General features: G+C 46.3%; 1 protein-coding gene across 1 annotated transcript in view; it reads left to right on the plus strand.

Moving 5' to 3' along the window:
• The first annotated feature begins 414 nt into the window (after positions 1–414).
• Positions 415–25,945, plus strand: part of CC2D2A (coiled-coil and C2 domain containing 2A) — a 122,414-nt gene continuing 96,883 nt past the window's right edge. The window contains exons 1-3 of the mRNA XM_052642041.1: positions 415–453; positions 2,814–2,897; positions 5,510–5,633. Coding sequence (XP_052498001.1) covers positions 415–453; positions 2,814–2,897; positions 5,510–5,633 — 247 coding nt within the window. The remainder of the gene's footprint in view (positions 454–2,813; positions 2,898–5,509; positions 5,634–25,945) is intronic.

The raw sequence follows: 25,945 nt of genomic DNA on the forward strand, positions 1-25,945 counted from the left end.
TGGAACCCAGGTCTCCTGCCTTGCAGGCAGATTCTTTACCATCTGATCCACCAGAGAAGGGAGAGGAGAGGCTATGAAATAATCCTTCCAGAGCTAGATTTCCACCAGGGTCATCAGACACCAAGGGCAGAACCCTCTCCCGAGTCCCACCTCCTGCACAGGAAAGCCAGGTTCCTTACCAAGCTCATGGGGACGGGGGGTCCAGCCTCCTTCCTTCTCCTCTAGGGTTCATGTCCATCAGGCCTGGGGCCTAAGAATGTATTCCTTGGGGCTGGACTCAGCTCAAACACTTCCCTAGCCATCAAGCTTAGCTTTAGAGTTGTCAATAGTAAGAAGAAAGATGTTTGGCTGAGTTCAAAGGGCCTGACTTCTTCTTTGTTCTTTGCCTGTCAGGGAGGAGCCACCACCGAGAAAATGAAGTCCAAGGAAGAAAAAGTGAAAATAATTACAGAGGTGAGTGGTGGCTTAGATGCACCTGACGGACATGTGAGTGTGTGTGTGCACATGTGTGTCACATGTGTTGATGAACGGAAGTTAGGCCAGCAACAAGCACTTACTGCACAAGTGCTGCAAGTGTAGGGCTTCCACATGGCTCAGAGGTAAAGAATCCACTCGCAATGCAGCAGACACAGGAGATGCGGGATCAGTCCCTGGGTCAGGAAGATCCCCTGGAGGAGGGCATGGCAACCCACTCCAGTGTTCCTGCCTGGAGAGGCCCATGGACAGAAGAGCCTGGCGGGCTGCAGTCCTTGAGGTCGCTAAGAGCCGGACTTGACTGAGCATGCTTTGTCATCATCTCATGAATTCCAACAGATAGCGGTTCTGAGTTACCACCTACAACGGGGCCCAGTTCTGCTGAACCACCTGGTCTCTAACGAAATTCAGCATGAGGGTAGCAGTTATAGATTATGACCGCTAATAAAATCCCCACAGAGTCCTGCAATTTCTAACTCTTTTTGTGCAAAACATCATTAAGCACCGTGTGGAGCAGAGGAGGAAGGCCAGCTCCAGTTTGGAGATTATAGACCACCAAACAGAAAAGAAAGTACTCCTCTCAGTCTTTGCTTCTCTCTTGGCTCCAGAGCTCAGTGACTTCAGACCACAGAGGCAGAAGTGGGACAACGTGCTGTTTTCAATAGGTACTTCACAAGCCTGAAGGAATCCAGATCAGACCAGGAAGACTCACTTTAAGCAAGATAAGTACTAACAACTTACCTCCATCTACCTGTGTTCATTCATTCATGCAACAAAGATGGATTGGGCCTCTGGTCCCTGGAGCTACAACACTGAATGGAACCCCGAGTCCTCTCGGAATTCACATTCAGTCTAATTTGAGGGCCTACTGCACAGCTTTCCACTGATGGAGGATCAAAACTTGACTGGAAAGCCAAAAAAAAAAATTATGAAGATTTCTCACAAGTCCGTTCTAAGTCAATAAGAACTTTGACTTGAATTAAGAGCCACAGTTGCACACTCAACATTAATGTCTTATAATCCAAGTTGGTGAACTCCTGGTAGGCTCTGAAGAAGAAGGCTTAAAAGAGAGTGGGGCTTCTGCCCAGCGGATGGCAGTTAGATCAGGTCCTGGAGACAAAGGCCATGTCCTTTCACTGGCTGGGACCTCAGTTCCCTCTGCAATTAAGGCTCAGGTCTCCTCTAACCTGAGGCCAAGCACATTGATGTGTGGTTAGAGCCCAGCTCAGCAAACTGCATGCCATTTCTTTGAAACCTTACATGATTCAAATCCATGCTTTGTGTTCCAAATTCCAGTAGAAGTACCGAAATTTCCCAATTTCAGGAAAAAAAAGTCAAATAAATCTGGTATTGCAGGAGAGGTTCTAGATTCATTTGCAAACTCTTTTACACCCAGAGGTGCTTGTGCTCTGGTTTGAAAAAGCCGGACTGGAAAACTTTAAATCTGGAAACTAGAGAAGCTTCAGTTTTTAAAACTTTTGACTACAAATTTAGAAAGCATCATGTGGAAAAAGAAACCAGATTGGCACTGTTGCAGGATTTCTCCCTTTTCAAAAAGACCTGCAAAAATTTCCATTAAGTCCAAACATCCATGGTGATTTCACACATATCTTCATTAACCTCTACCTGCCTGTAAGGCTGGGAGCAGAGAAGCCCAACCCTGGAAACCCTTAGGGTGATCTGTCTTCTTGGGCTAGGGGCCTCCATCTGGGTCAGAACATCGGTCCTGGCAGATCCACTTGCTGGTGGCCTTCATGACATTATGACTTTTGAAGGAAGTCACCAGGCACCTCTTGTGCCCACAAGGCCTGGAACACAGTGAAAGTAAAAAGTCACTCAGTCGTGTCTGACTCTTTGCGACCCCGTGGATTATACAGTCCATGGAATTCTCCAGGCCAGAATACAGGAGTGGGTGGCCTTTCCCTTTTCAAGGGCATCTTCCCAACCCAGGGATCGAACCCAGGTCTGCCACATTGCAGGTGGATTCTTTTACCATCTGAGCCATAAGCAAAGCCCCCTGGAACACAGTAAGCACCCAGTTAATGCCCCAGGCCTGAATGGGCACCTGGAGCCATGGAATCTCCAACACCATCTCATTGACCATCTTTCCATTTGGATACAACTTTTCAAGAATGTGTCTCTTTGGAGCAAAGCAGATGGTGGCTGTGTAGCTCTGTCAACTGCCCCTTCACCCACATTCAGCATTAGGGGGTGTAGGGTCCAGGCCAAGGCAGTCATTAGAACACCTAAGAATCCCACCCCTCTTCCTTTCTTACCATTTTTTCCCGATTTACACATACACACCAAGTGACCACACTTCCATTTGCATTTTCACAAAGGAGTACGTTGACGATGGTGAGGATGCCGAAGAGGAAAGACAGAAGAAGCCCTCGAAGTTTCCAAGACAAAAGAGAAAGAAGCAGGTAAGGATGGCAGAAGCCCGCGTCTGCCTACTGGGCTGCCGGTTAAGAGCCCACCGCATCCAGAGGGGCCGCGCGGCCTCCCGCGGGTACCAGCACTTGGGATTCTCTGGAGGAGACAGGGATGCGGGTGGGTGGTCCAGGTGAAGGACCCCGTGTGGGCCTCATGGATGACCCTCACCATGAAGCAGTGTTTGGAGCCTTCCCCTAAGGTTTCTCCCATCCCTGGAGAGAAGTTTAGAAATGCAGGAAAGAGGCCCTTCAGTACTGTCATTGTCAACCACAAATCAGCACTTGCCATGGCTGCTTGCCATCTGCCTCTTCCAGGATTAAAGCACGTGCTGCTGAAGCCACTGACCTCCAACATCCCCTAGAGGAGCTCAGGGTGGAGAGCAGACATGAGGCGCTCTGCGCTCTGGGAAACGGGCAGGATCGGTCTTTAGATAGATGTTCTCAGGAGCTGATTTTACGGGCCCACTTCTTATATCTCCTCGTATCTAGAAAAACACTCAGCTCCTTCATGGTGACGACTGTTTCTCGTGACTAGCTTCACGAGACCAGCAGAAACTTTCTACCAAAAAAATACATGCTCGATTGCCTGTACCCACCCTTTACCAAAACCACTAATATACCGTCTTTCCCCCTCCCTCTTTGGAGCAGCTTCTCAGAGCTATCAGAGGTGCTGTCTCCCAGGCTGCAGTCCTCATTTTGGCCCAAATAAAACTTAACTCACAGCTCCCATATTGTGCATCTTTTTTTTTATTTTAAGTCGACATCATCAAAGGCCATAAACTAAGATGTGCAGTAGATGGCAGTGCAGGATAACAAATCCTGGGAACTTCCACTTTCTCCAACTCCAAGCCCAAATTCCGCCTCTGTCTAAACCAGAGGCCAACCCCCTTCTCCCTGGCGGTGTGCTGGCTGGTGGTCCCGCCCCTGGCCCTGCTCTCCCTCAGAAGCTGCCCTCCCTGGGTTGGAGCATCCTGGAGTAAGGTCCACCTTCTCAAGGTAAATAGACGCCCTTGCCAAGGAGTCGTCCCCTGCGGAAGGAGGCAGGAAAGATCTCCGTGGAGGGGCGATTTGCTCGGGAAAAGCCAGATGCCAGCAAGGGAGAGAGGAGGAGGGAACGCCATTTTGAGCCAGCAGTCACGTGACGGGGCTGCCTGGAGTGGGGGCCAGGGAGGTGGGGAGGGCAGCGGGAGAGCTGAAGTCTGGAGGGCGACCCCCTTTTCAGCTCCCCGCCTCACCCAGCACCATCCCACTGGGATAAACTGGGCCACGGCGCCTCCTTCTCTGCTGGTGGATGGAGCGGGCCAGTGGGGGTGGCGGGGAGAGGGAAGTGGTACCCGGCCAGAGGGCTGGTCCCCTGGCCACTCAGGGAGCTTTAACCCTTCCTGCAGGGCCAGCCGGGGGCCAGAGAGCCCCAAGGAGGTAGCAGATGAGCAAGTGCAGAAGCAAAGAGCTCAAGTCCCCAGTTCAAGGCCACAGGCACAGTGAGCAGGGGTGAACAGCGTGGATGTGCAGCTACTGAGCCGGAGGAAGGCATAGGGATGGAGAGAAGGTGTGCGCTTTCCAGAGACATGTCTCATTCCTCCACTGCACAGGAGCCCTGATCACAGACCACGTGCAGTCTTCCAGGCTTTGTGAGAAATCTGGGGGATGGTTACTAACCCCAGTGGCACTTCACTAGGGGATTTTTTTATATATATATCACGTGTCTCAGGTCTACCCCAGGACATTTATTTAAGTCAGAATGTCTGTGGTTTACCAAGTGCCTGATAGGTAGCAGCATCTCAGTGAATGGGCTTTTTATTTCCCTTCGTTTACAGTGAGGAAGGAAGGTAGGCAGTTCACTAAGTCACCTAGGGTCCCGTTGTACATCGGGGTTCAGAGCCCAGCCTTTGGCTGGTCCAGAGGCCGTCACTCACCTGTGGCCTCCATTGCTCCTTCTGCTCACCTGCCGACCTTCCTCTAAGAGTCTGGGGGAGGAGTCAGAGGCTGGTCTTTGCCTTAGATTAATCCAGGACATCTTGACTGCTTCTTTCAAATGGGCTGCCCTGGTGGTTCAGTAGTAAAGTACCCGCCCACCAATGCAGCAGAAGCAGTTTCAGTCCCTGGTCAGGAAGACCCCGTGGAGTAGGAAATGGCAACCCACTCCAGTGTTCTTGCCTGGAGAACCCCATGGACAGAGGAAGAGGAGTCTGGCAGGCTGCAGTCCATGGGGTCACAAAGAGTCAGACACAACCGAGCTTACTCTCTCACCAAATGAGTTAGAGCTGGGATCAAGCAGTCTGATACTGATTTTTCTAGTTCCCTTTCCTCCAAATATTTACAGAGCGCTACACATTGTACCTAGAAAAAGTGAAAATACTCATTTTATTTTAGGATGCCTGGGTCACTCTCTCCAACAAGAAACCTCTTAGAGAAAGGATCACCACTGCTTCCTGTGGGGTGAGGGGGTGATGACCACAGAGACCCAGGTGACAGAGACCAGGATTATCTAGATCTGAATAGGATCGAGGCCTGTCCCTTTGCTAAGTGACCCACCTCGTCCCGAGACAGGATCTGAGTCAACCGAAGCTTTGGGAGCCACAACCTTGACCCTCTGCCCACAGCTGCCGGCTGCCGGCCACGAGGAAATGGTGTCGGAAAACTCCCCAGTGGACGACCAACAGGAGCCGGTGCAAGAGGGCTCTGACACCCGCCTCCTGGGCATGACGAGCCGACGGGGCCCCCGGAGTAAGTGCGTCTGCGTTCAGTTCATTCAGTATTTATCTGCTGCCTCCTGTGATCGGCACAGAGTAACACGGGCACTTGTCATGGGAACTGGTTGTTGTTTTTTTTTGGTACGTGTCCACCACCCTCCACAACACTTCACCCCAGTTCTGAGAGTAAATTTCTAGGTTAGCTTCTGTCTGCGAGACAGGACACAACCACAGGACATAGTTATATAGCTACAGAATTTTGGAAGCACTCAACGAGATAAAAATGGTGCAAATAATCAGATAGATAGAAATTCAAAGGCAGGTGAAATAGCAAGGCATATTTGTCAGTGATGGGACTGGAATCAGATGTTGGAAAATCTGAGGATGTCTCTGAGACTCTCGGAGACCTTGTCCTTTGAGGATCCCTTCTCTTATCCCTCCCCCAACCCCTCCCACAACACATACACACTCAGTTTCCCCTCCAGGAACCGTGGCCTGTATTTTACCACAGGATTACTCTTCCTCATCCCAGTGACCATCATTCATTATCTGCTCATTGTAGGGAAAATTAGTACCCCTCACTTGTTGCTTAAAAAAAAAATCTATTCACTTAATTATTTGGCTGCTTCGGGTCTTAATTGCAACACATGGGATCTTAGATCTTTGTTGCAGCATGCAGGATCTCTAGCTGTGGCATGTGGGATCTAGTTCCCTGACCAGCGATTGAACTCGGCTCCCTGCACTGGGGAATCTTAGCCACTGGACCACCAGGGAAGTCCTTGTTCCTTTTTTCCAACAATGGACTAGACCAGAGAAGGAAGTGTGTTACACTTCTTAACTGTTACATAATTATTACTCAGTTGTTACCCTATTTCCCTGTAACTAGTTCAGTTCAGTTCAGTCGCTCAGTCCTATCCAACTCTGCGACCCCATGAATCGCAGCACGCCAGGCCTCCCTGTCCATCACCAACTCCCAGACTTCACTCAGACTCGGGCCCATCGAGTCAGTGATGCCATCCAGCCATCTCATCCTCTGTCGTCCCCTTCTCCTCCTGCCCCCAATCCCGTCCAGCATCAGAGTCTTTTCCAATGAGGCAACTCTTCACATGAGGTGGCAAAAGTACTGGAGTTTCAGCTTTAGCATCATTCCTTCCAAAGAACAGCCAGGGCTGATCTCCTTCAGAATGGACTGGTTGGATCTCCTTGCAGTCCAAGGGACTCTCAAGAGTCTTCTCCAACACCACAGTTCAAAAGCATCAATTCTTCAGCACTCAGCCTTCTTCACAGTCCAACTCTCACATCCATACATGACCACAGGAAAAACCATAGCCTTGATTAGACGGACCTTAGTCGGCAAAGTAATGTCTCTGCTTTTCAATATGCTATCTAGGTTGGTCATAACTTTTCTTCCAAGGAGTAGGCGTCTTTTAATTTCATGGCTGCAGTCACCATCTGCAGTGATTTTGGAGCCCCAAAAATAAAGTGTGATACTGTTTCCACTGTTTCCCCATCCATTTCCCATGAAGTGATGGGACCAGATGCCATGATCTTCGTTTTCTAAATGTTGAGCTTTAAGCCAACTTTTTCACTCTCCTCTTTCTCTTTCATCAAGAGGCTTTTTCGCTCCTCTTCACTTTCTGCCATAAGGGTGGTGTCATCTGCATGTCTGAGGTTATTGATATTTCTCCCGGCAATCTTGATTCCAGCTTGTGTTTCTTCCAGTCCAACGTTTCTCATGATGTACTCTGCATATAAGTTAAATAAGCAGGGTGACAACATACAGTCTTGACGTACTCCTTTTCCTGTTTGAAACCAGTCTGTTGTTCCATGTCCAGTTCTAACTGTTGCTTCCTGACCCGCATACAGATTTCTCAAGGGGCAGGTTAGGTGGTCTGGTATTTCCATCTCTTGCAGAATTTTCCACAGTTTATTGTGATCCACACAGTCAAAGGCTAAGCTGGGAGTAATGTACCTATTGCTTTTGGAAGCAAGCTCATCTGAAGTCCAAGCCTAAGGAAAATGCGGTTCCCATCCGAGAGCAATAACGCAATAGGACTGGTACAAATGACTAGAGCAGAAGCACGCTTTAGCCCACGCAGCTGCTTCTGTTCCTAAATGCACAGAGTTGCTCGTTATTGAAGATCACAGTTTATCTTAGTGTGCTCAGGCTGCCCAAATATACTATACCATAGACTGGATGGTTCAAAAAAAAAAAAAAAAACACAACCTAACTTTTATTTTATTTTCTCACAAATTCTGAAGGCTGAAAGTCCACAATCAAGGTGCCGACAGGGTCAGTGTCCAGTGAGGCCTGTCTTCTAGGTGGCTGTCATCTCCTGTGTATTCCCTCTGGTGTCTCCTCCTAGAAGGACACTAACCCTTTCGCATTAGGGCCCCACCATATGACCTCCTTAGAGGTCCTATCCCCAAATACCGTCACACTGAGGGTCAGGGCTTCAACTTATAAAAGTTGTGGGGACAGTTCAGTCCATAGCACAGCTATGGAATATTTAATTACTTGTTTTAAGCTCAAGGGGGAAAAATGTCAGAATGTGTCCAGGAAATAAAGTCTCTGTGAAATGTGAATTCTCTCTTTCTTTCTAAAATGGGAGAGATAACGCTTCTGTGTCACCATGGGGTTGATAGTGAGGATCAAATCAAGAGGATATCCAAGCATTTAAAATAGTGTGTGCTGTTTTAAATGTTTAAATAATATGCATTAGTATTCTAAATTGGAGGTTGAAATGGCAACCCACTCCAGTATTCTTGCCTGGAAAAGTCCCATGGACAGAGGAGCCTGGGGGGCTACAGTCCATGGGGTCGCAAAGAGTCAGATACAGCTGAGCGCTTGTCAGCAGCAGTATTCTAAAGAGATAAATACACAGCAACTAAGGGGGCTCAGAGGGAAATAAGGGCTTCCCAGGTGGCACTAATGGTAAACAACCCGTCTGCCAAGGCAGGAGACACAGAGATGTGGGTTTGATCCCGGGTTGGGAAGATCCCCTGGAGAAGGAAATGGCAACCCACTCCAGTATCCTTGCCTGGAAAAGTCCATGGACAGAGGAGCCCAATGGGCTACGTCCATGGGGTCGCAGAGTGTCAGTCACGACCTTGCACAGATCTAGTAGTACAGTGAAGAGTGAAACCGAGAGTCGCTCAGTCATGTCCAACTCTTTGCGACCCCATGGAATATACAGTCCATGGAATTCTCTAGACCAGAATACTGGAGCGGGCAGCCTTTCCTTTCTCCAGGGAATCTTCCCAACAGACAGATTGAACCCAGGTCTCCCACATTGCGGGCGGATTCTTTACCAGCTGAGCCACAAGGGAGGCCCAAGACAAACAACCATCATCTGGTGCACTGGCCAGGAATCAAACCCGGGCCTCCTGCATGGGAGGCGAGAATTCTACCTCTAACCACCAATGCGGTAGCGTAGTAGAGATAAAAGACGATCTATGCGTTAGTCCAAAAGAAAAAAATAAAAACCACTATTTATGATCTGAAGAGGGAAGGGACGATCAAATGCTAAGGTGGGCCTGCCTGAGAAAGGTTGTGACCAGCCGGCCACTCAGGGCAGAGCTGGAGGCTGATGCTGATTCGGCAGCACTGGTGAGCGAGATGTAGAGGAAACCTCGAATGAGCTGGGGGTGCTGGGTGGATGAGCAGCCCGAGTGGACAGGCATCCATCAGAAACCAGAGGTCAAGACCAGCAGGAAGTCGGTCAGTGGTCAAGAGAGCAGATCAGGTCTCATTCACTGTGTCAGTGCAGGTCAGAGTGAGAGTCAGATGTGTTCGAGGAATGAGGATCCCAGGGGGACTCTGCCTGAGACAAGCATACATCAGAAGCTGTAGAGGATGTGCAGGAATCTCCGTAGGGGGAGGTCCTGGGGACCGAGGGCTCCAGACCGAGAGCTCTGAAACAGAAGAATGAGTGCAGAAAACAGTGCATCTGAAAGCTACCGTGTCTCTTTTTTTTAAAGTTAATTTCTATTGGAGTATAGTTGCTTTACCACGTTGTGCTAGTTTCTGCGGTACAGCAAAATGAATCAGACATACGTGCACATATGTCCTCTCCTTTTAAATGTCCCTTCCCAGTCGCATGACCTCAGAGCATTAAGTAGAGTTCCCTGTGCTATCCCCTGGAGGAGGGCATGGCAACCCACTCCAGTATCCTTGCCTGGAGAATTCCATGGACAGAGGAGCCGGGCGGGCTACAGTCCATGGGGTTGCAGAGAGTCGGATACGACTGAGAGACTAGGCATGCATGCATGCCTGTGCTATACCGTAAGCTCTCTTTAGTTGTCTATTCTAAGTTGCTTCAGTAACGTCTTAAGTCCTTGAGACCCTTTGGTCAGTAGTCCACCAGACTCCTCTGTCCATGGGATTTCCCAGGCAAGAATACTGGAGTGGATTGCCATGTCCTCCTCCAAGGGATCTTCCTGACCAAGGAATCGAACCCATGGCTCCTGCGTCTCCTGCCTTGCAGGCAGATTCTTTACAGGGAGCTACCAGGGAAGCCCCATCTATTTTACACATAGTATCACTAGTATATGTGTGTCAACTCCAATCTCCCTGTTCCTCCCACCACCCCCTTGGTGTCTATACATTTATTCTTCTCTACGTTTGTGTCTCTGTTTCTGCTTTGCAAATAGGTTTATCCGCACCATTATTCTGATTCCACATATGTGCATTAATATACAATATTTGTTTTTCTTTTTCTGACTTGCTTCACTCTGTATGACAGTCTCTAGGTCCACCCATGTCTCTGCAAATGGCACGACTGTTTAGCAAAAGGGATTTCGATCATGCAAGCATGTTTTCTACTCGACCCCTTTTCTTATTTTTTTCCCCAATGAAACTGGAAACATGACTTGTATTTCCTGTACTAACAACATTTCAGCTCATCTATTAAGGTTTTATATGTATGGTTATCAAAGGAATTTGGATATTCTCAAAGTAAATCTGATGTCACCAAGGCAACTGCCAAGAATCCTAAACATAGTACCCTTGGGGGATCCTATTTTTCATTATGAAAATTCAAATCTACACAGAAGTAAAAAGTATAGTGAAGCATATCTTATCCAAGGATTAACAAGATTTTGCCACATTTTTTTCCTTCCTTATCTTTTCCAGAGTATTTTTAATTATTAAAAAAAAGAAAAAATACTTTCCATGTCAATCATTTTTTGAGATACAGTTCAGTAGACTTACCTATATTCACGCTGTTGTGCAATAGATCTCCAGAAGTAGTTCATTTTGTAAAATTGAAATGCTATCCCTGTTAAAGAGCAGCTCCCCTTTTTCCTCCCCGGGACCCTGGAAACCACCATTCTATTCTCTGTTTCAGTGAATTTGACGACTTTGGATGCCTCTTGGGCTTCCCTGGTGGCTCGGTGGTAAGGAATCTGCTTGCAGTGCAGGAGATGCGAGAGAAATGGGTTTGATCCCTGGGTCGGGAAGATCCCCTAGAGAAGGAGATGGCACCCCACTCCAGCATTCTTGTCTGGAGAATCCCATGGACAGAGGAGCCTGGTGTACTCCTTTCCATAGGGTCGAAAAGAGTAAGACCCAACTGAAGCACCTGAGCACGCACACACACAGATGCCTAGTGTAAGTGGAATCATACAGTATTTGTCTTTGTGACTGGCTAACTTCACTTGGTATCATGTCTGCAAGGTTCATATTTTAGCCTGTGCCAGGGATCCCTTTTAAGGCTGAATAATATTCCATGTATCCCAAGACTACCCTTGGCTTATCCATTTATTCTTCATGAACTTCTGGGTTGCTTCTCCCTCTTGACTATTGCTAATAATGCTGCTTTCAATATGAACATGCGAATACCTCTTCAACATCCTACTTTTAATTTTGTTGGCTATATACCAAGAAGTGAAATTCCTGGTTCCTATGGTATTTCTAGGCTTCCCAGGTGTCTCAGTGGCAAACAATCCGCCTGCCGATGCAAGAGACATGGGTTTGACCTTTGGGTTGGGAAGATCCCCTGGAGAAGGAAATGGCAACCCTCTCCATTATTCTTACTTGGAGAATCCCATGGGTAGAGGCTAAAGTCTATAGGGTCACAAAAACTTGGACATGACTAAACATGAGCAAGAACAAATATGACTTGTCTAATTTGAATTTTTTGAGGAAACTATCGTTACTCTTTTCCATACTAGGTACACCAAAATTTTACATGTCCACCAATACTGCACAAAGCTTCCTGGTTTTCCATATCTTCACCAACACTGGTTGTCTTCCTTTTGTTTGTTTGTTTTTTAATAGTAGCCACCCTCATTAGTGAGAGATGATATCTCACTGTGGTTTTACTTTGTGTTTTTCTAATGAGTAGCTGTAGCTCAGTCGGTAAAGAATCTGCCTGCAGTGCAGGAGACCCGAGTTCGATCCCTGGGTTGGGAAGATCCCCTGGAGAAGGAATGGCAACCCACTCCAGTATCCTTGCCTGGAAAATCTCATGGACACAAGAGCCGGGTAGGCTGCAGTCCATGGGGTCACAAAAAGTCGGGCATGACTGAGCGACTAACACTTACTTACTTACTTGATTAGTAGTGATGTTGACAACTTATCATCACTGCAGAAAGGCCTATCCCTTGCCCATTTTCTGATCAGATTACTTGCTTTCTTGTTATTATTGTTGAGTTGTAAGAGTTATTTGCAATATCCTGGGCAATAATCCCTGATCAGATACATGATTTGTAAATATTCTCTTCCGCTCCATACTTCGTCTTCTCATTCTGTTGACTGTGTCCTCCAAGGCCCAGCAATTTGAAGTGTCTTAGCCTTTGTCTGCTGTTGTCTCCGTTGCCTGTGATTTTGGTGTCACACCCAAGAAATCGTTACCAGTCTCAATGTCAGAAGATTTCCTCTGTGTTTTTCTAGAAATTTTATAATTTTAGGTCTTACAATTATGACTTCAATCCGTCTTGAGTTTATTGTATAAAGTAAGGGCCAACTTCATTCTTTTCCATGTGGATAGCAAGTTTCCCATCACCATTTGTTGAAGATACTGTCTTTTCCCCAGTGAGTGATCTACACATCCTTGTCGAAGATTATTGGGCCATATCTGCAAGGCTTTATTCCTGAGCTCTCTATTCCATTTTATTGTTCTATTTGTCTGTCTTTGTGCCAGTACGATACTGCTCTCATTGCTGTAGTTTTGTAGTGTTTTCAGATCATGAAGGCTGAGCCTGCAACTGTTCTTTTTCAAAACTGGTTTGGCTATTGCAAGGTCCCTTAATATTCCATATGAATTCTAGGATGAATTTTTTTATGAGAGAAATGCCATTGAGATTGTGATAGGGATTGCATTAAATCTATTGATTGCCTTCAGTAATATTGACGTTTTAATAGTATTAGGTTTTCCAGTCTACGAATATGAGATGACTTTCCATTTATTTGTATCTTTAATTTCTCTCAGCAGTGTTTTACAGTTTACAGTGTAAAGTGTTTTCCCTCTTTGATTAAATCCATTCCTAAGTGTTTTATTGTTTTCATGCTATTATAAATGCAACCGTTTTCTTAGTTTCCTTTTTTAGATGTTTCATGGTTAGTGTATAGAAAGACAACTAATTTCTGCATATGAATTTTCTATGCTACAACTTTGCTGAATTTGCTTATTTGTTTCCACAGTTTGTGCATGCATACTTGTGTGTGTGTATGTGTGTGTGTGTGTGTGTGTCGGTGTGTGTAATCTTTAGGATTTTCTCTACAAAAGACCATATCATTTTATACTCTGAGGAAATCAGAATTGAAAAAGATATATATTCCCCCAATGTTCATTGCATTATTATTTGCCATAACTGGAACATGGAAGCAACCTAGATGTCCATCAGCAGATGAATGGATAGGGAATTTGTGGTACATGTGCACAGTGGAACATTACTTGCCTATAAAAAGGAACACACTTGAGTCACTTCTAATGAGGTGGATGAACCTAGGGCCTATTATACAGATCGAAGTAAGTCTGAAAGAGAAAGACAAAGACCGTATCTCAATGCTTATATATGGGATCTAGAAAGATAGTACGGATGACCCTACATGCAGAGCAGCAGAGGAGACACAGATGTAAAGAAGAGACTTTTGGACACAGTGGGGGAAGGAGAGGAAGGGATGATTCGAGAGAATAGAATTGAAACATACACATTACTGTATGTAAGGTAGATGGCCAGCGGGAGTTGGATCCGTGATGCAGGGAACTCAAAGCCAGTGCTCCGTGACATCCTAGAGGGACAGGGTGGGGAGGGAGGTGGGAGAAGTGTTCAGGAGGACACAGTATACCTACGGCAGATTCATGCTGATGTAGGGCAAAAACCATCACAATATTGTAAAGTGATTATCCTCCAATTAAAATAAATAATAATATTTTTAAAAAGACCGTGTCATGTGCACACAGAGATAACTTCACTTCTTCCTCTCCAATCTGGGTGCCTTTTGTAAGTTATTCTATGTTAGTCCATTGGCTCTGTTAGCACTCTAGACTGGGGAGCTTATTAGCCGCAGAAATTTATCTCTCACAGTTCCGAAGCCTGAGAAATCCAAGGTAAGTTAGCACTCTAGACTGGGGAGCTTGTTAGCCGCAGAAATTTATCTCTCACAGTTCCAAAGCCTGAGAAATCCAAGGTAAAGGCACCAGCAGATGTGGTGTCTGGTAAGGAGGGTCTCCTTTTTGGTTTCTATATGGCTGTCTTCTTGCTGTGTTCTCACATGGTAGAAGGGACAAGGGAGCTCTCTGGGGTCTTTTTCATAAAGGCACTAATCCCAGTCATGAAAGCCCTACCCTCTCATGACCTAATGACCTCCCAGAGGCCCTGCCTCCAAATACCATCACCCTGGGGATTAGTTTTCAACATCAAAGTTTGGGAGGGCACAGCCTACGGCTCTTGCCAAATGCTCGGGTCTGGATTTGTAGCACTGTGTTGAATAGAAGTAGAGAAAGGGGGCTTCCTTGCCTTGTTCCTCATCTTGGAGGAGGTGCTTTCAGGCTTTCACAACTGAGGATGTTAGTTGTGGGCTCTTCATATATGACCTTCACCATGTTGAAGTAATTTCCCTCTGTTCCGAGTTTGTTGAATGTTTTTATCGTAAAATGATGTTGGATTTTGTCCAGTGCTTTTTCTGTATCCATTCAGGTGATCATGTGGTTTCTGGCCTTTGTTCTGTGAACGAGGTGTGTTACATTGATTGATATTCACATATTGAGTCCTTCTGGCACCCCTCCCCAACCTGGGCTGGGACTAATAAAAGGTTCAAGAGGCTGTTTCTCATGACTGATTTATAAACACTACTTTCCTACCTTTTTTCTAGGCAAAACCTCAGATTCAGTGGTTTCCCTATTCCAAAAAGGTTTATGCTAAGGAAGTTGTGGAACTGTTTTAAGCTCATATGATTTCATTATATTTTTCTTCCTTAAACACTTACTTGTTTACCTGAAGCATCCTCCTCTCCCCCAGAAAGAGAAAAAGAGAAAGGGAAAGAGGAGGAACGGAAGGATGGAGGGAAGAGACAGATAAACAAATGATAAATCTGGCAAGCTTGAACTTTGAGAGTAAAAGAGGAAAGAAAGAAAGGAAGAAGGAAAGAAAGACAAATAGATCATAAATCTCTTGAACTCAAAGAGAGAGAGAGAGACAGAAAGCAAACAAACAGATGATAAACCTGATGACCTTGAACTCTGAGAACTTAATACCGTGTGCTAAGCCAGGCAGCAAGCTTTCTGATGAGATTTCAATCAAGATTCCTCATTCTCTTTTCTTACGCTTACTCCATTATGTTGCTCAAGATTAAGAGAAATAAACATTTCAAGTCCACAAACATTCCCTGACACCAGAGACACTGAAATCAGGCTCACTACTACTTGTCACTACTTTTAGTCATCAGACCTGGAGCAACAACCTAGGCTCCCTCAGCTGCAGGAGCCTCGGTTATAAAATGGAGATCATAAAAGCCTTGGCTTTGTGCAGCTGTCACGACAATGAAATCAGATGATACACAGCAAGCGCCCCACAGAGGGGCTGACAGCAACGTCGTCACCTTCTCCAGCTGGAAGAAGAACTTGATGCTAAGGAGCCAACACAAATAATTCCCTCTTCTGAGGGGGAGAGTGATCATGGAGCGGGCACCGTCTTTGTATGCACTACGTTACTCCGAGCAGCTCTGTCATCAGGCATTGTTTTATAGTTTAGGAAATTCAGGTTCAAAGAGAACCAGCCACTAGATGGTAGAGCCAGAACTGAAACTCCAGTCTACAGACGTCAGGAAAATCTGTTCCTTTTGGTTTTGCTATTGCTATTGTTGAAGTGTAATTGATTTACAATGTTATGTTAATTTCTGCTGTACAGCAAAGTGATTCAATCGTACATATGTATACATTCCTTTTCATATTTTCTATTACGGTTTATCACAGGATATTGAATATAGTTCCCACAAATTATCGCATTGATACTAAATGAGTTTGTGTTAATAATTGCCACACTACAGCCTCATTCTACAGCCACAAATCTTAACTCTGATTGGTCTTTAAAGACAATGGTTTACAGTTGCCCAGGGAAAGCACAGTGCTGTCTGTATTTTACTCATGGCCTTGTTCTGGTTTCCCTGTGTTCACTTTCCACCCGACGACCACAAGCACCAGCCCACCACATCCTGCCAACCAAGTCTGCCTGCTCTGAAGTTGCTGTTCAGTCGCTCAGTTGTGTCTGACTCTCTGCGACCCCACAGACTGCAGCACGCCAGGCTTCCCTGTCCTTCACCATCTCCCAGAGCTTACTCAAACTCATGTCCATTGAGTTGGTGATGCCATTCAACCATCTCATCCTCTGTTGTCCCCTTCTCCCCTGCCCTCAATCTTTCCCAGCATCAGGATGAGTCAGCTCTTTGCCTCAGGCGGCCAAAGTATTGAAGCTTCAGCTTCAGCATCAGTCCTTCCAATGACTATTCAGGACTGATCTCCTTTAGGATGGACTGGGTGGATCTCCCTGCAGTCCAAGGGACTCTCACGAGCCTTCTCCAGCACCACAGCTCAAAAGCGTCGGTTCTTCAGCGCTCAGCCTTGTTTATGGTCCAACTTTCATATCCGTACGTGACTACTGGAAAAACCATAGCTTGGACTGGCTCACCTAGGTCCAAACTTTTGACTCCCTCTTGATGATTCACTCCCCAAACCTCTCATGGGTCTGGCCTGTTGCTCAATTCTACTGCTCCAGCTCCTGACCTTGAGCCTATGACCTTCTCTATACTGTAGCATCCCTACAGGCTACAGGGCTCCAAGTGTTGTCAAGTCCAGAACGTCTTCAGATACTTAGATACAAGCAACCTTGATGATCTGGCGTCCCCCACTGCCCCAGGCGCATGCCCAGAGGGGCCACCTCCCTGATGAACAGCAGTATAAACCCACACACTGAAAGCTTCGGCTTCTAATTGCTATTCAAACATATACATAGTCAACGACATAGTCAGTGACATTCCAAATAAAGATAGCATTGCTCTGAATGGACGCTTGTTCCAAATCAAATAAACATTTAGGAAAAAAGTACACATTACTGCCACAATTCCAACTTGCACCATCTCTTAAGGGAGGAACTATCAAATGCTAAGTAGTTTCTTATGAACATAAATTTCTTCATTACTGACATCTGTTTTCCATTCATTCATGTTGGTTTCTCTGATTAAAGCATCATTTCTGAGCCAATTTTTCAGTATTGATTGCAAATAAAGTTCAGAATCCAGTGAAATTTGATGCAAATGAAAGAAAAACAGATCATTTATTTTAGGTTTAAAAGTCACCAAGAGCTGGAGAGACTGACCCAGGAAACAAATGTTATAAAGTTCAGTACAAGACGAAGAGAACCTCCCAAAGGAGCTGCTCTTGGGAGTTGCCTTGGAGCCCAGCAGCTGGAGAAGGAAAGAAGATTCTAGTCAGAGGATGCCCACTGATGTAGGAAATGTCAGAAGTTCATCCATGCTGGAGTTCACGACCTCACAGGGTACTGGGGGGATTGAATTACAGTACTAAGTAAAATATTTATATAAGTAAAAATAAATAGTACGCTATATTCGATAACATTTTTTTCTGAATATTATGTTTAACATCTTAGGGAAAAAAAACTTTCTGGTTGGAGAGACACTAGCAAATTGTTTAGAAATATAGAGACAGCAAAGACCCCAGACTGGAGCATGCCTGAAATGCTAAATAACCAAGCCAGAGCCCTACCCCTGCAGTCTGGCCAGTCCAATCCCAGGAAGCAAGAGTCCTCTGCCTGGATCATCGCAGGGCCAGGTACCCGGCAACAAGGGACCACCCCATACCTCAGAGCCCATCAGAACGGCTCAAACTGGCCTGTGCTAACCTGCTTACCCCGCCCTCCCCTCTCTTTCCCTCAGAAATCCCACAAAAGCCATGGTCGAAGCCCTCACCTTCTTCTGTCTTCTCCTCCTGACCACCTCATTGCCTTTCCACGTGCCCTGAATGGCACGCCCTGCCCCCTGCTACAGAACCTGAACCCCTCCTCTGTTTCTGCATGTGGCCACACCTGACTGCCCATCTCTTAGCACAAAGAATATTAAACAGACCCATTTTTATTATTGGGCTTCCCAGGTGTGACAAAGAACCCTCCTGCCAATGCAGGAGACGTAAGAGATGCAGGTTCCATCCCTGGGTTGGGAAGATCCCCTGGAGGAAGGCATGGCAACCCCGTCCAGTAGTCTTGCCTGGAGAATCCCATGGACATGGGAGACTGGCAGGCTACAGTCCATAGGGCTGCAAAAAGTTGGACATGACCGAAGGGATTTAGCACACACACATCTTTATCGTGAATTAGCAAGAAAGGCATTTTCCCAAAAACTCCTTCATAGCAAAAGTTCTCCAGGGTCATCTATTCCCATTTTATCTGCAGTCTTGAACTTTCTCCTCTAACTGAGATCCCCACTGCCTGTCGACCCTGTCCTTGTCGAGGTCCCTATGAACCGCACATTCACTCAATTCTAGGGTCAGCTCTTCATCTACCTTCCTCGACCTTCAACCGCACTCCCCGCACCTCGTGCTTCCCCTCCTCGGCTCTCAGCTCCTGGACACCACTCTCCTGGGTCTTCCTTCTCCCTCACTGGCTGGACCTCCCCACCTCTTCGTGGGTTCCTACACCCTAGCCTCTAACAGTTGGAGCTCCTAAGCTGGGTGATCAGCCCCCTTTCCTTAATCAGCATTCATTCTCTCTGTCATCTCGAGACTTTCAATTCCAGCTTCTAGATACTGTAGGTATAACTGATCAGTCCTCGATTTTTATCTCCAGTCTGGGACTCTTTCAGACTAAATGTGAACTACCTACTCAAAGCCATGTTTGCATATTGCATAAGACAGCTCGCATTTTAATAGACTTGTGGAAGTATAACTTGCATATCACAAAATTCACCCACTGTAAGTATACAATTCAATGACGTTTAGTAAACGTCTAGATCTGTGTAACCATCATTAAAATCCAGTTTTAGGACATTTTCATCACTCCAAAAATTTCCTTGATGCCTCTTTGCAGCCATTGCCACCCCAGCCCTAGACAAACACTGAATTGTTTTAAATATATCCCTGTAAATATGCCTTTTCTAGACATTTCATGTGAACAGAATCATACAATAGCACTTTGTGTTTGACTTCTTTCCCTTAGCATAATGTTTTTCAAGATAATAAATGTGGTAGCATATATCCACACTGTGTTCCTTCTTTTTGCTAAAATTCTATTCCATCATCTAGATATGTGTGCACAAATTTTATTTACATTCACCTGGTGATGGATATTTGGATTATTTCTAGTTTGAGGCCATTATAAGTCATGCTTCTATGAACCAGGTCATATGATGAATGTATATATTTAGCTTCATAGAAAACTGCTAATCTGTTTCACGAAGTGGTTGTATCATTTCACTTTCCCACCAACAGTTTGTGAGAGTTTCTGTTTGTTCACTGCCTAAAAACAACTGATTTTATCTGTGATTCCCATTGTACCCTTTATAATGCATGTACAGTGATATTTCATTGTGCTTTTAACGTAGTATTTCCCTAGTGCTTAATGATGTGGAGTATTTTTCAGATGCTTATTAGCTGCTTGTATATTAGTAAACTATTTAATTTTTTACACATTATTAATTGGATTCTTCACCTTACTGAGGAATTGTAAGAGTTCTCTATATACTCTGGATACAAGTACTTTATCTGGTCTATGGTTAGAAGGTATTTTCTCCAAGCAAATGTCTAACCTTTTCATCTCTCTGCTTTATAACCGTATTTATTTGTTTACTTTCGGCTGTGCTGGGGTTTGGTAGCTGCGTGGGCTTTTCTGTAGTTGCACTGAGCAGGGGCCATTCTCTCGGTGTGTGCAGGCTTCTCATTGCAGTGGCTTCTCTTTCTGCGGAGCACAGGCTCTAGGGTGAACAAGCTTCAGTAGTTGTGGCTCAAGGGCTCAACAGTTGCAGTCCCCAGGCTCTAGAGACATCACTTTGCAAACAAAGGTCTGTCTCGTCAAGGCTATGGTTTTTCCAGTAGTCATGTATGGATGTGAGACTTGGACTCTAAAGAAAGCTGAGCACCAAAGAATTGATGCTTTTGAACTGTGGTGTTGGAGAAGACTCTTGAGAGTCCCATGGACAGAGAGCAAGGAGATCCAACCAGCCCATCTTAAAGGAGATCAGTCCTAGGTGTTTGCTGGAAGGACTGATGTTGGAGCTGAAATTCCGACACTTCGGCCACCTCATGCGAAGAGCTGACTCATTGGAAAAGACCCTGATGTTGGGAAAGATTGAAGGCGGGAGGAGAAGGGGCAACAGAGGATGAACTGGTTGGATGGCATCATCGACTCAATGGACATGAGTTTGGGTAAACTCAGGGAGTTGGTGATGGACAGGGAAGCCTGGCAATCTGCAGTCCAGGGGGTCGCCAAGAGTCAGACATGACTGAACAACTGAACTGAACTGAACTGAGGCTCTAGAGCGCAGGTTTATTTGCTCTACAGTATGTGGGATTTTCCAGGACCAGGGATCAAACCCACGTCTCCTGCATTGATAGGCAGATTCTTTACCACTGAGCCACCAAGGAAGCCCCTTTTTCCAAAACAAAAGTTTTTAATCCTGGTGAAGTCAAATTATCACTTCTTTTCTAGTATGGATTGTATCTAAAAATTCTTTGCCAAACCCAAGATCATGGACATTTTCTCTTATATTTTCTTTTGGAAGTTTCCTGTTTTTAGCTCTTAGATTTAGTTAGGTCCATGAACTATTTTGAGACAACCCAAATGTTGCTCGACTGAAACTGCGCTTCTGATGTCCTTCTTCCAACCCTGACCTGTTTCTCCTACAAAACTCTTCCAGTTTCAGAAGCTACCTACCATTTCTGCTCTTAGAAGTCTCTGAAGCTTGTTAAAGCTGGTCATGAGGGTGGGGAAATCCCGGTCATCTCCATCTCACTAGAGAAGACATTTCATCTTTTCTGCTGTCATTGCTAGTCACTCAGTTGCATGTCCAACTCTTCGCAGCCCCGTGGACTGTAACCCTCCAGGCTTTTCTGTCCATGGGATTCTCCAGGCAAGAATACTGGAGTGGGTTGCCATGCCCGCCTCCAGGGGATCTTCCCAACCCAGGGATCAAACCTGGATCTCCTGCATTGCAGGCAGATTCTTTACCATCTGAGCCACCAGGGCAGGGTTGGAGTGGACAGAAGTGGGTTGCCATGCCCGCCTCCAGGGGATCTTCCCAACCCAGGGATCGAACCCATGTCCCTCATGTCTCCTGCATTCGCAGGCAGGTTCTTCACCACTCATGCCGCCTGGGAGGCCCCAGGTGAGAGATTTCTCCCAGGACCCTGGGAGACAGATTTCGTTATTGATGCTTGAACTGAATTCTCTAAGCCAGCGGTCCCATGAGTGGGTTGGGTAGAATGTGTACTCATACTCTGTCAGAGATTAACTGCCACAAAAATATTTCAAGCTCAGAAGCTTTACCTACTGTCTCCCTTCTTAGAAACTTGAGACGCTTGTTTGAGACGGTCACCCTGGCGCCTCCCGCCCAGCGCTTGGCCCTCCCGATGCTTCTGTTGCCTTTTCCACCCCACCCAAGGCAATGCGGAAGGCTCACCCCGAGGTGAGATGGTCAGGTCAAAGCGTACCTATGATGTTCTTCACCACTTTTCAGAGTCTCAGGCCCGTTGGAAGCCCCACTGCCCTGTGAAATCACCACGATGGTGCCGGAGCACAGGGACAAACGGCAAAGCTGGTGGGGCTGGTCTTGCCCAGACAGACGGTCCCTGTACCTGCTGGCTGACGCTGCTATAATGAAATATCGTAGATGGGTGGCTTGAACCGCAGACATTGAGTTCTCACTGTTCTGGAGGCTGGGAGTCCAAATCAGGGTGCTGGGAGCACTTCCAAGATTGTGGAGGGAAGACCTTAGAAGCCTGCCCACCTGTCCATAGAAACAAGGTCACGTCGACTCGGGGGCAGTAGGTGAGATGATTGGAAAATTATTTCAAAGGGCAATGCCTTTTTTATTAGAAGGTGATGTGTGTTTTCCGAGGAGTCAAGTATCACAGAAGTGGTTTAGAGAAAAATGGGCGGTGTTCATCGTTTGACGAAGTCTCTAAAGAGAGAAACGTGGAGTGCAGTGAGTGTGGCTGACGGGAGAAGGTGTCAGCACAGAGAAGATCTGGGAGCCACTTGCAAACGTGAGGCTGATGAGGCTCTGAGGCCCACAGGTCTGCTGGACAGCCGGGGAAGTGTTGTCAAATCCATTGATATAACCCCTGCTGCCCCGATGAAAAACATCCCTTGGCCAGAAAATCCATATTTCACACCAATGGATATTACGTATATATTTTTAACGGAATGTCTTGAAATTCTCTCATTGTGCATAAGCTCTTGCACACCCTCAAATCAAATCTTTCAAAATTCGAAGAATTATATTCATCGCACTCTTTCCGTCTAACATCTCTCACACCTTCATATTCCTCCGTGTTTTCCTTTTCATTGATTTAGTGCTACAAGGCGCCAGGTACAAAAGCCACCGACAGAGTCCTTGCCGTCAAGCAGGTCACATTGTAGCTGGGAAAATAACATCTCACCACCTAGTTGTACAGGTCAGATTTAGAGATCTTTATACCCTCCAAATGTCTTTCACTAACACTGAGTTTATTTTTGAAAATCGAGAAAGAACTATTTTTTACCCCCTCAACATTTTTCAAGACTTTTTAAACTAATACTTGCTAAAGAAGCCCCTTCAGTTTCGTTATTCAGAGCAGATGGTTTTTAAATAAAATATCTTGTCTCTTTTAAATAATATAAAATTATTCTAATGAACTGCATGTTTGTTGTTTTGTTGTTGCTTAGTGCTAAGCCATGGCCAACTCTTTTTGTGACCTCCATGGATTGTAGCCCACCCAGGCTCCTCTGTCCATGGGATTTCCCAGGCAAGAATACTAGAGTGGGTTGCCATTTCCTCCTCCAGAGGATCTTTCTGATCCAAGGATCGAAACTTCATCTCCTGCATTGGCAGGTGGATTCTGTACCACTGAGCCATCAGCAAAGCCCCATGGAGTTCATTAGAACAATTTTATGAATTATATCTTGCCTCTTTTAAAGAATAATTCATAAAATTATTCTCATGAACGCTATGTAGGCAGCAGCTATTTTAAGTCAACTTGAAAAACTAGATCAGCCCTGGGTGTTCTTTGGAAGGAATGATGCTAAAGCTGAAACTCCAGTACTTTGGCCACCTCATGCAAAGAGTTGACTCATTGGAAAAGACTCTGATGCTGGGAGGGATTGGGGGCAGGAGGAAAAGGGGACGACAGAGGATGAGATGGCTGGATGGCATCACTGACTCGATGGACGTGAGTTTGAGTGAACTCCGGGAGTTGGTGATGGACAAGGAGGCCTGGTGTGCTGCGATTCATGGGGTCACAAAGAGTCAGACACAACTGAACGACTGAACTGAACTGAATTGAAAAACTAGGTCTCTTTTAAAAATAAGAGGGGGATGGTAAATAAACAAGAGGTTTCTTTTTTTTTTTCATGTTCAAAGACATTGCTTCTTTCTGGGGGCAGAAGGAGGGGGGTGATCAGCCAGAGAGCAGAGGTCCAGTCTAGAAATCCTTCTTTATCCGCCTAGGTGGTCCACACACACTTAATGACACTTAACCTGTGCCCACCCTCTGTGGCTGGAGACCACAGAGCCTGGGGGAGGAAGAAAGTATCAGGGCAATAACCACACAAATCCATAAATTCAAAATGTGACGAATGTGACGCAGGAAAAGTCATAGGACTCTGGCATGGGGATGTGATCCACCATGGGTAGATGGCCTTTAAAATGGGAAGCAATGACTTGATTTTTAAAGTTGGCTTAAAAAACAAACAAACGCCAAAGGCCTGCTCAGGGTACAGAAGGAGATTCTTGTAAAGAACTTGAACCTCAGCCCACACATGTAAGGCTGTGATCTTTTAAGGTGATTGTTTCAGGCCTTCCACCAGGCATGGAGGAGCCTCAGGCAGGTGGTTGGCACCTGATAAAGTAGGATTTTACATCCTTCTGTCACATAAAAGGAAGGACACTTGGCCTCGGCACTGAGTAACCAAGCTACAGAAATAGCTCTCTCTTCTTCACAAGCAGAGGCGACGGGTCAGCACGGTGGGCTCTGCCCAGTGCAGCGTCCTCTGTCCCCACTGTTCCTTCCACCTGCTAATAAAGCATCTTGCCTTGTCCCTTTTTCGTTCACTTGTTAGCCTTCTTCCTTTAACAGGGCAGAAGGCTACAGGGTCAGAAAACTCCTCTCTCCCTACTCTCTCGCTCAGGAAAGGTTTTTCCTAAATGTCAGCATCACCAGGGTAGAAACACTTCCTCGGTCTCCATCTCAGGCACTGGACCCCTTCCTGGAGCTCAGCATGCGGGCCCAGTACACGCTCCCATACCCTGCCAGCATCTCAGACTTGTCCCAGCTCTGATTTACAGGAGTGAACCAATCCCCCTCCTCACCAGTACCCCTCAGGCTGGCATGCCTCCACTTTTTCTCTCTCAGGAGCCCCAAATCCATACTTACCCCAGCCGAAACCTCAGACATCTTTGCCTTCTCTAAACTGGGGGTCCTCCGACTTGAGTCTGTCTTAAAAATTACCCAGATCGTGGCTCCACCTACAGGTTCTGATTCAGTGGGTCTGTCTGGGGTCAGGCCTGAACATTTGCCGGTCCACCAAGTGCCCAGAAGGTGCTGCTGCTGGGGGAATTAGTGCTTGCCTCGGGCTTCCCTCGTGGCTCAGCTGGTAAAGAATCTGTCAGCAATGTGGGAGACCTGGGTTCGATCCCTGGGTTGGGAAGATCTCCTGGAGAAGGGAAAGGCTACCCACTCCAGTATCCTGGCCTGGAGAGTTCCATGGACTCTGTAGTCCACGGGGTCGCAAAGAGCCGGACACAGCTGAGCAACTTTCACTGCCCATCGTCACTAGGAACCACCGAGTCATCTTCTTGTGGCCTCTTTGCAACCATGCCCGCTGGCTCCCTCTTTATTATACCAGCTGGGGTCTCTCCGTCTCCACCCCAACCATCCTGTGACTGCAGCCCTAGGAGCAGCTCCAGAAAATGCTGCTTCTCCTCCTCTGCTCTCCCTGTCCTTCAAGGCATCCCCACCACATAGAAAATATATTCCCGTTTCTTTCACGTGACATCAGAGGCTCCCCGTGACTTGACCTCAAGCTCCTTCTGCAATCTTTTCATCTGCTTCCTCCCAGTAGAGCCCCCTCTCCTTTAAGTATCGTAACATTCTGTTCCCCAAGCCTTTTGTTGTATCCCTACCCCTTCCATAATGGTGTGCAGCATTTAGGATCAACTCCTAGCACTGTACCTCCTGAGTACGCAATCATCATTCCAGTCACTTTTTTGAAGATTTTTTTAATATTGATTTTTATTTATTCATTTGGCTGTGTTGGCTCTTCGTTGCAATACACGAGACCTTTCAGTTGTAGCATGTGGGATCCAGTTCCCTGAAAAGGGATCAAACCCAGGTCGCCTGCACTGAGAGCAAGGAGTCTTAGCCACTGAACCACCAGGGAAGTCCCACAATGCCAATTACTCCAAGGTCTTCATCTTCAAGATGCCTAGTGAGTGATCCCTCCTAGCAGGAATGGCATAAAGTTGATGAGAAGATGCAGTCAGTTAACACATTATGACAGAGCCTGGGACAGAATGGCTAAACGACACTTCATGATATTTATGTATAGGTTTGTGCTAAGTCACGTCAGTCGTGTCCAACTCTTGGCAACCCCACGGTGTGTAGCCTGCCAGTCTCCTCTGTCTATGGGGATTCTCCAGGC

This window comes from Budorcas taxicolor, chromosome 6 (genome assembly GCF_023091745.1).
Source record: "Budorcas taxicolor isolate Tak-1 chromosome 6, Takin1.1, whole genome shotgun sequence".
NCBI lineage: Eukaryota > Metazoa > Chordata > Mammalia > Artiodactyla > Bovidae > Budorcas > Budorcas taxicolor.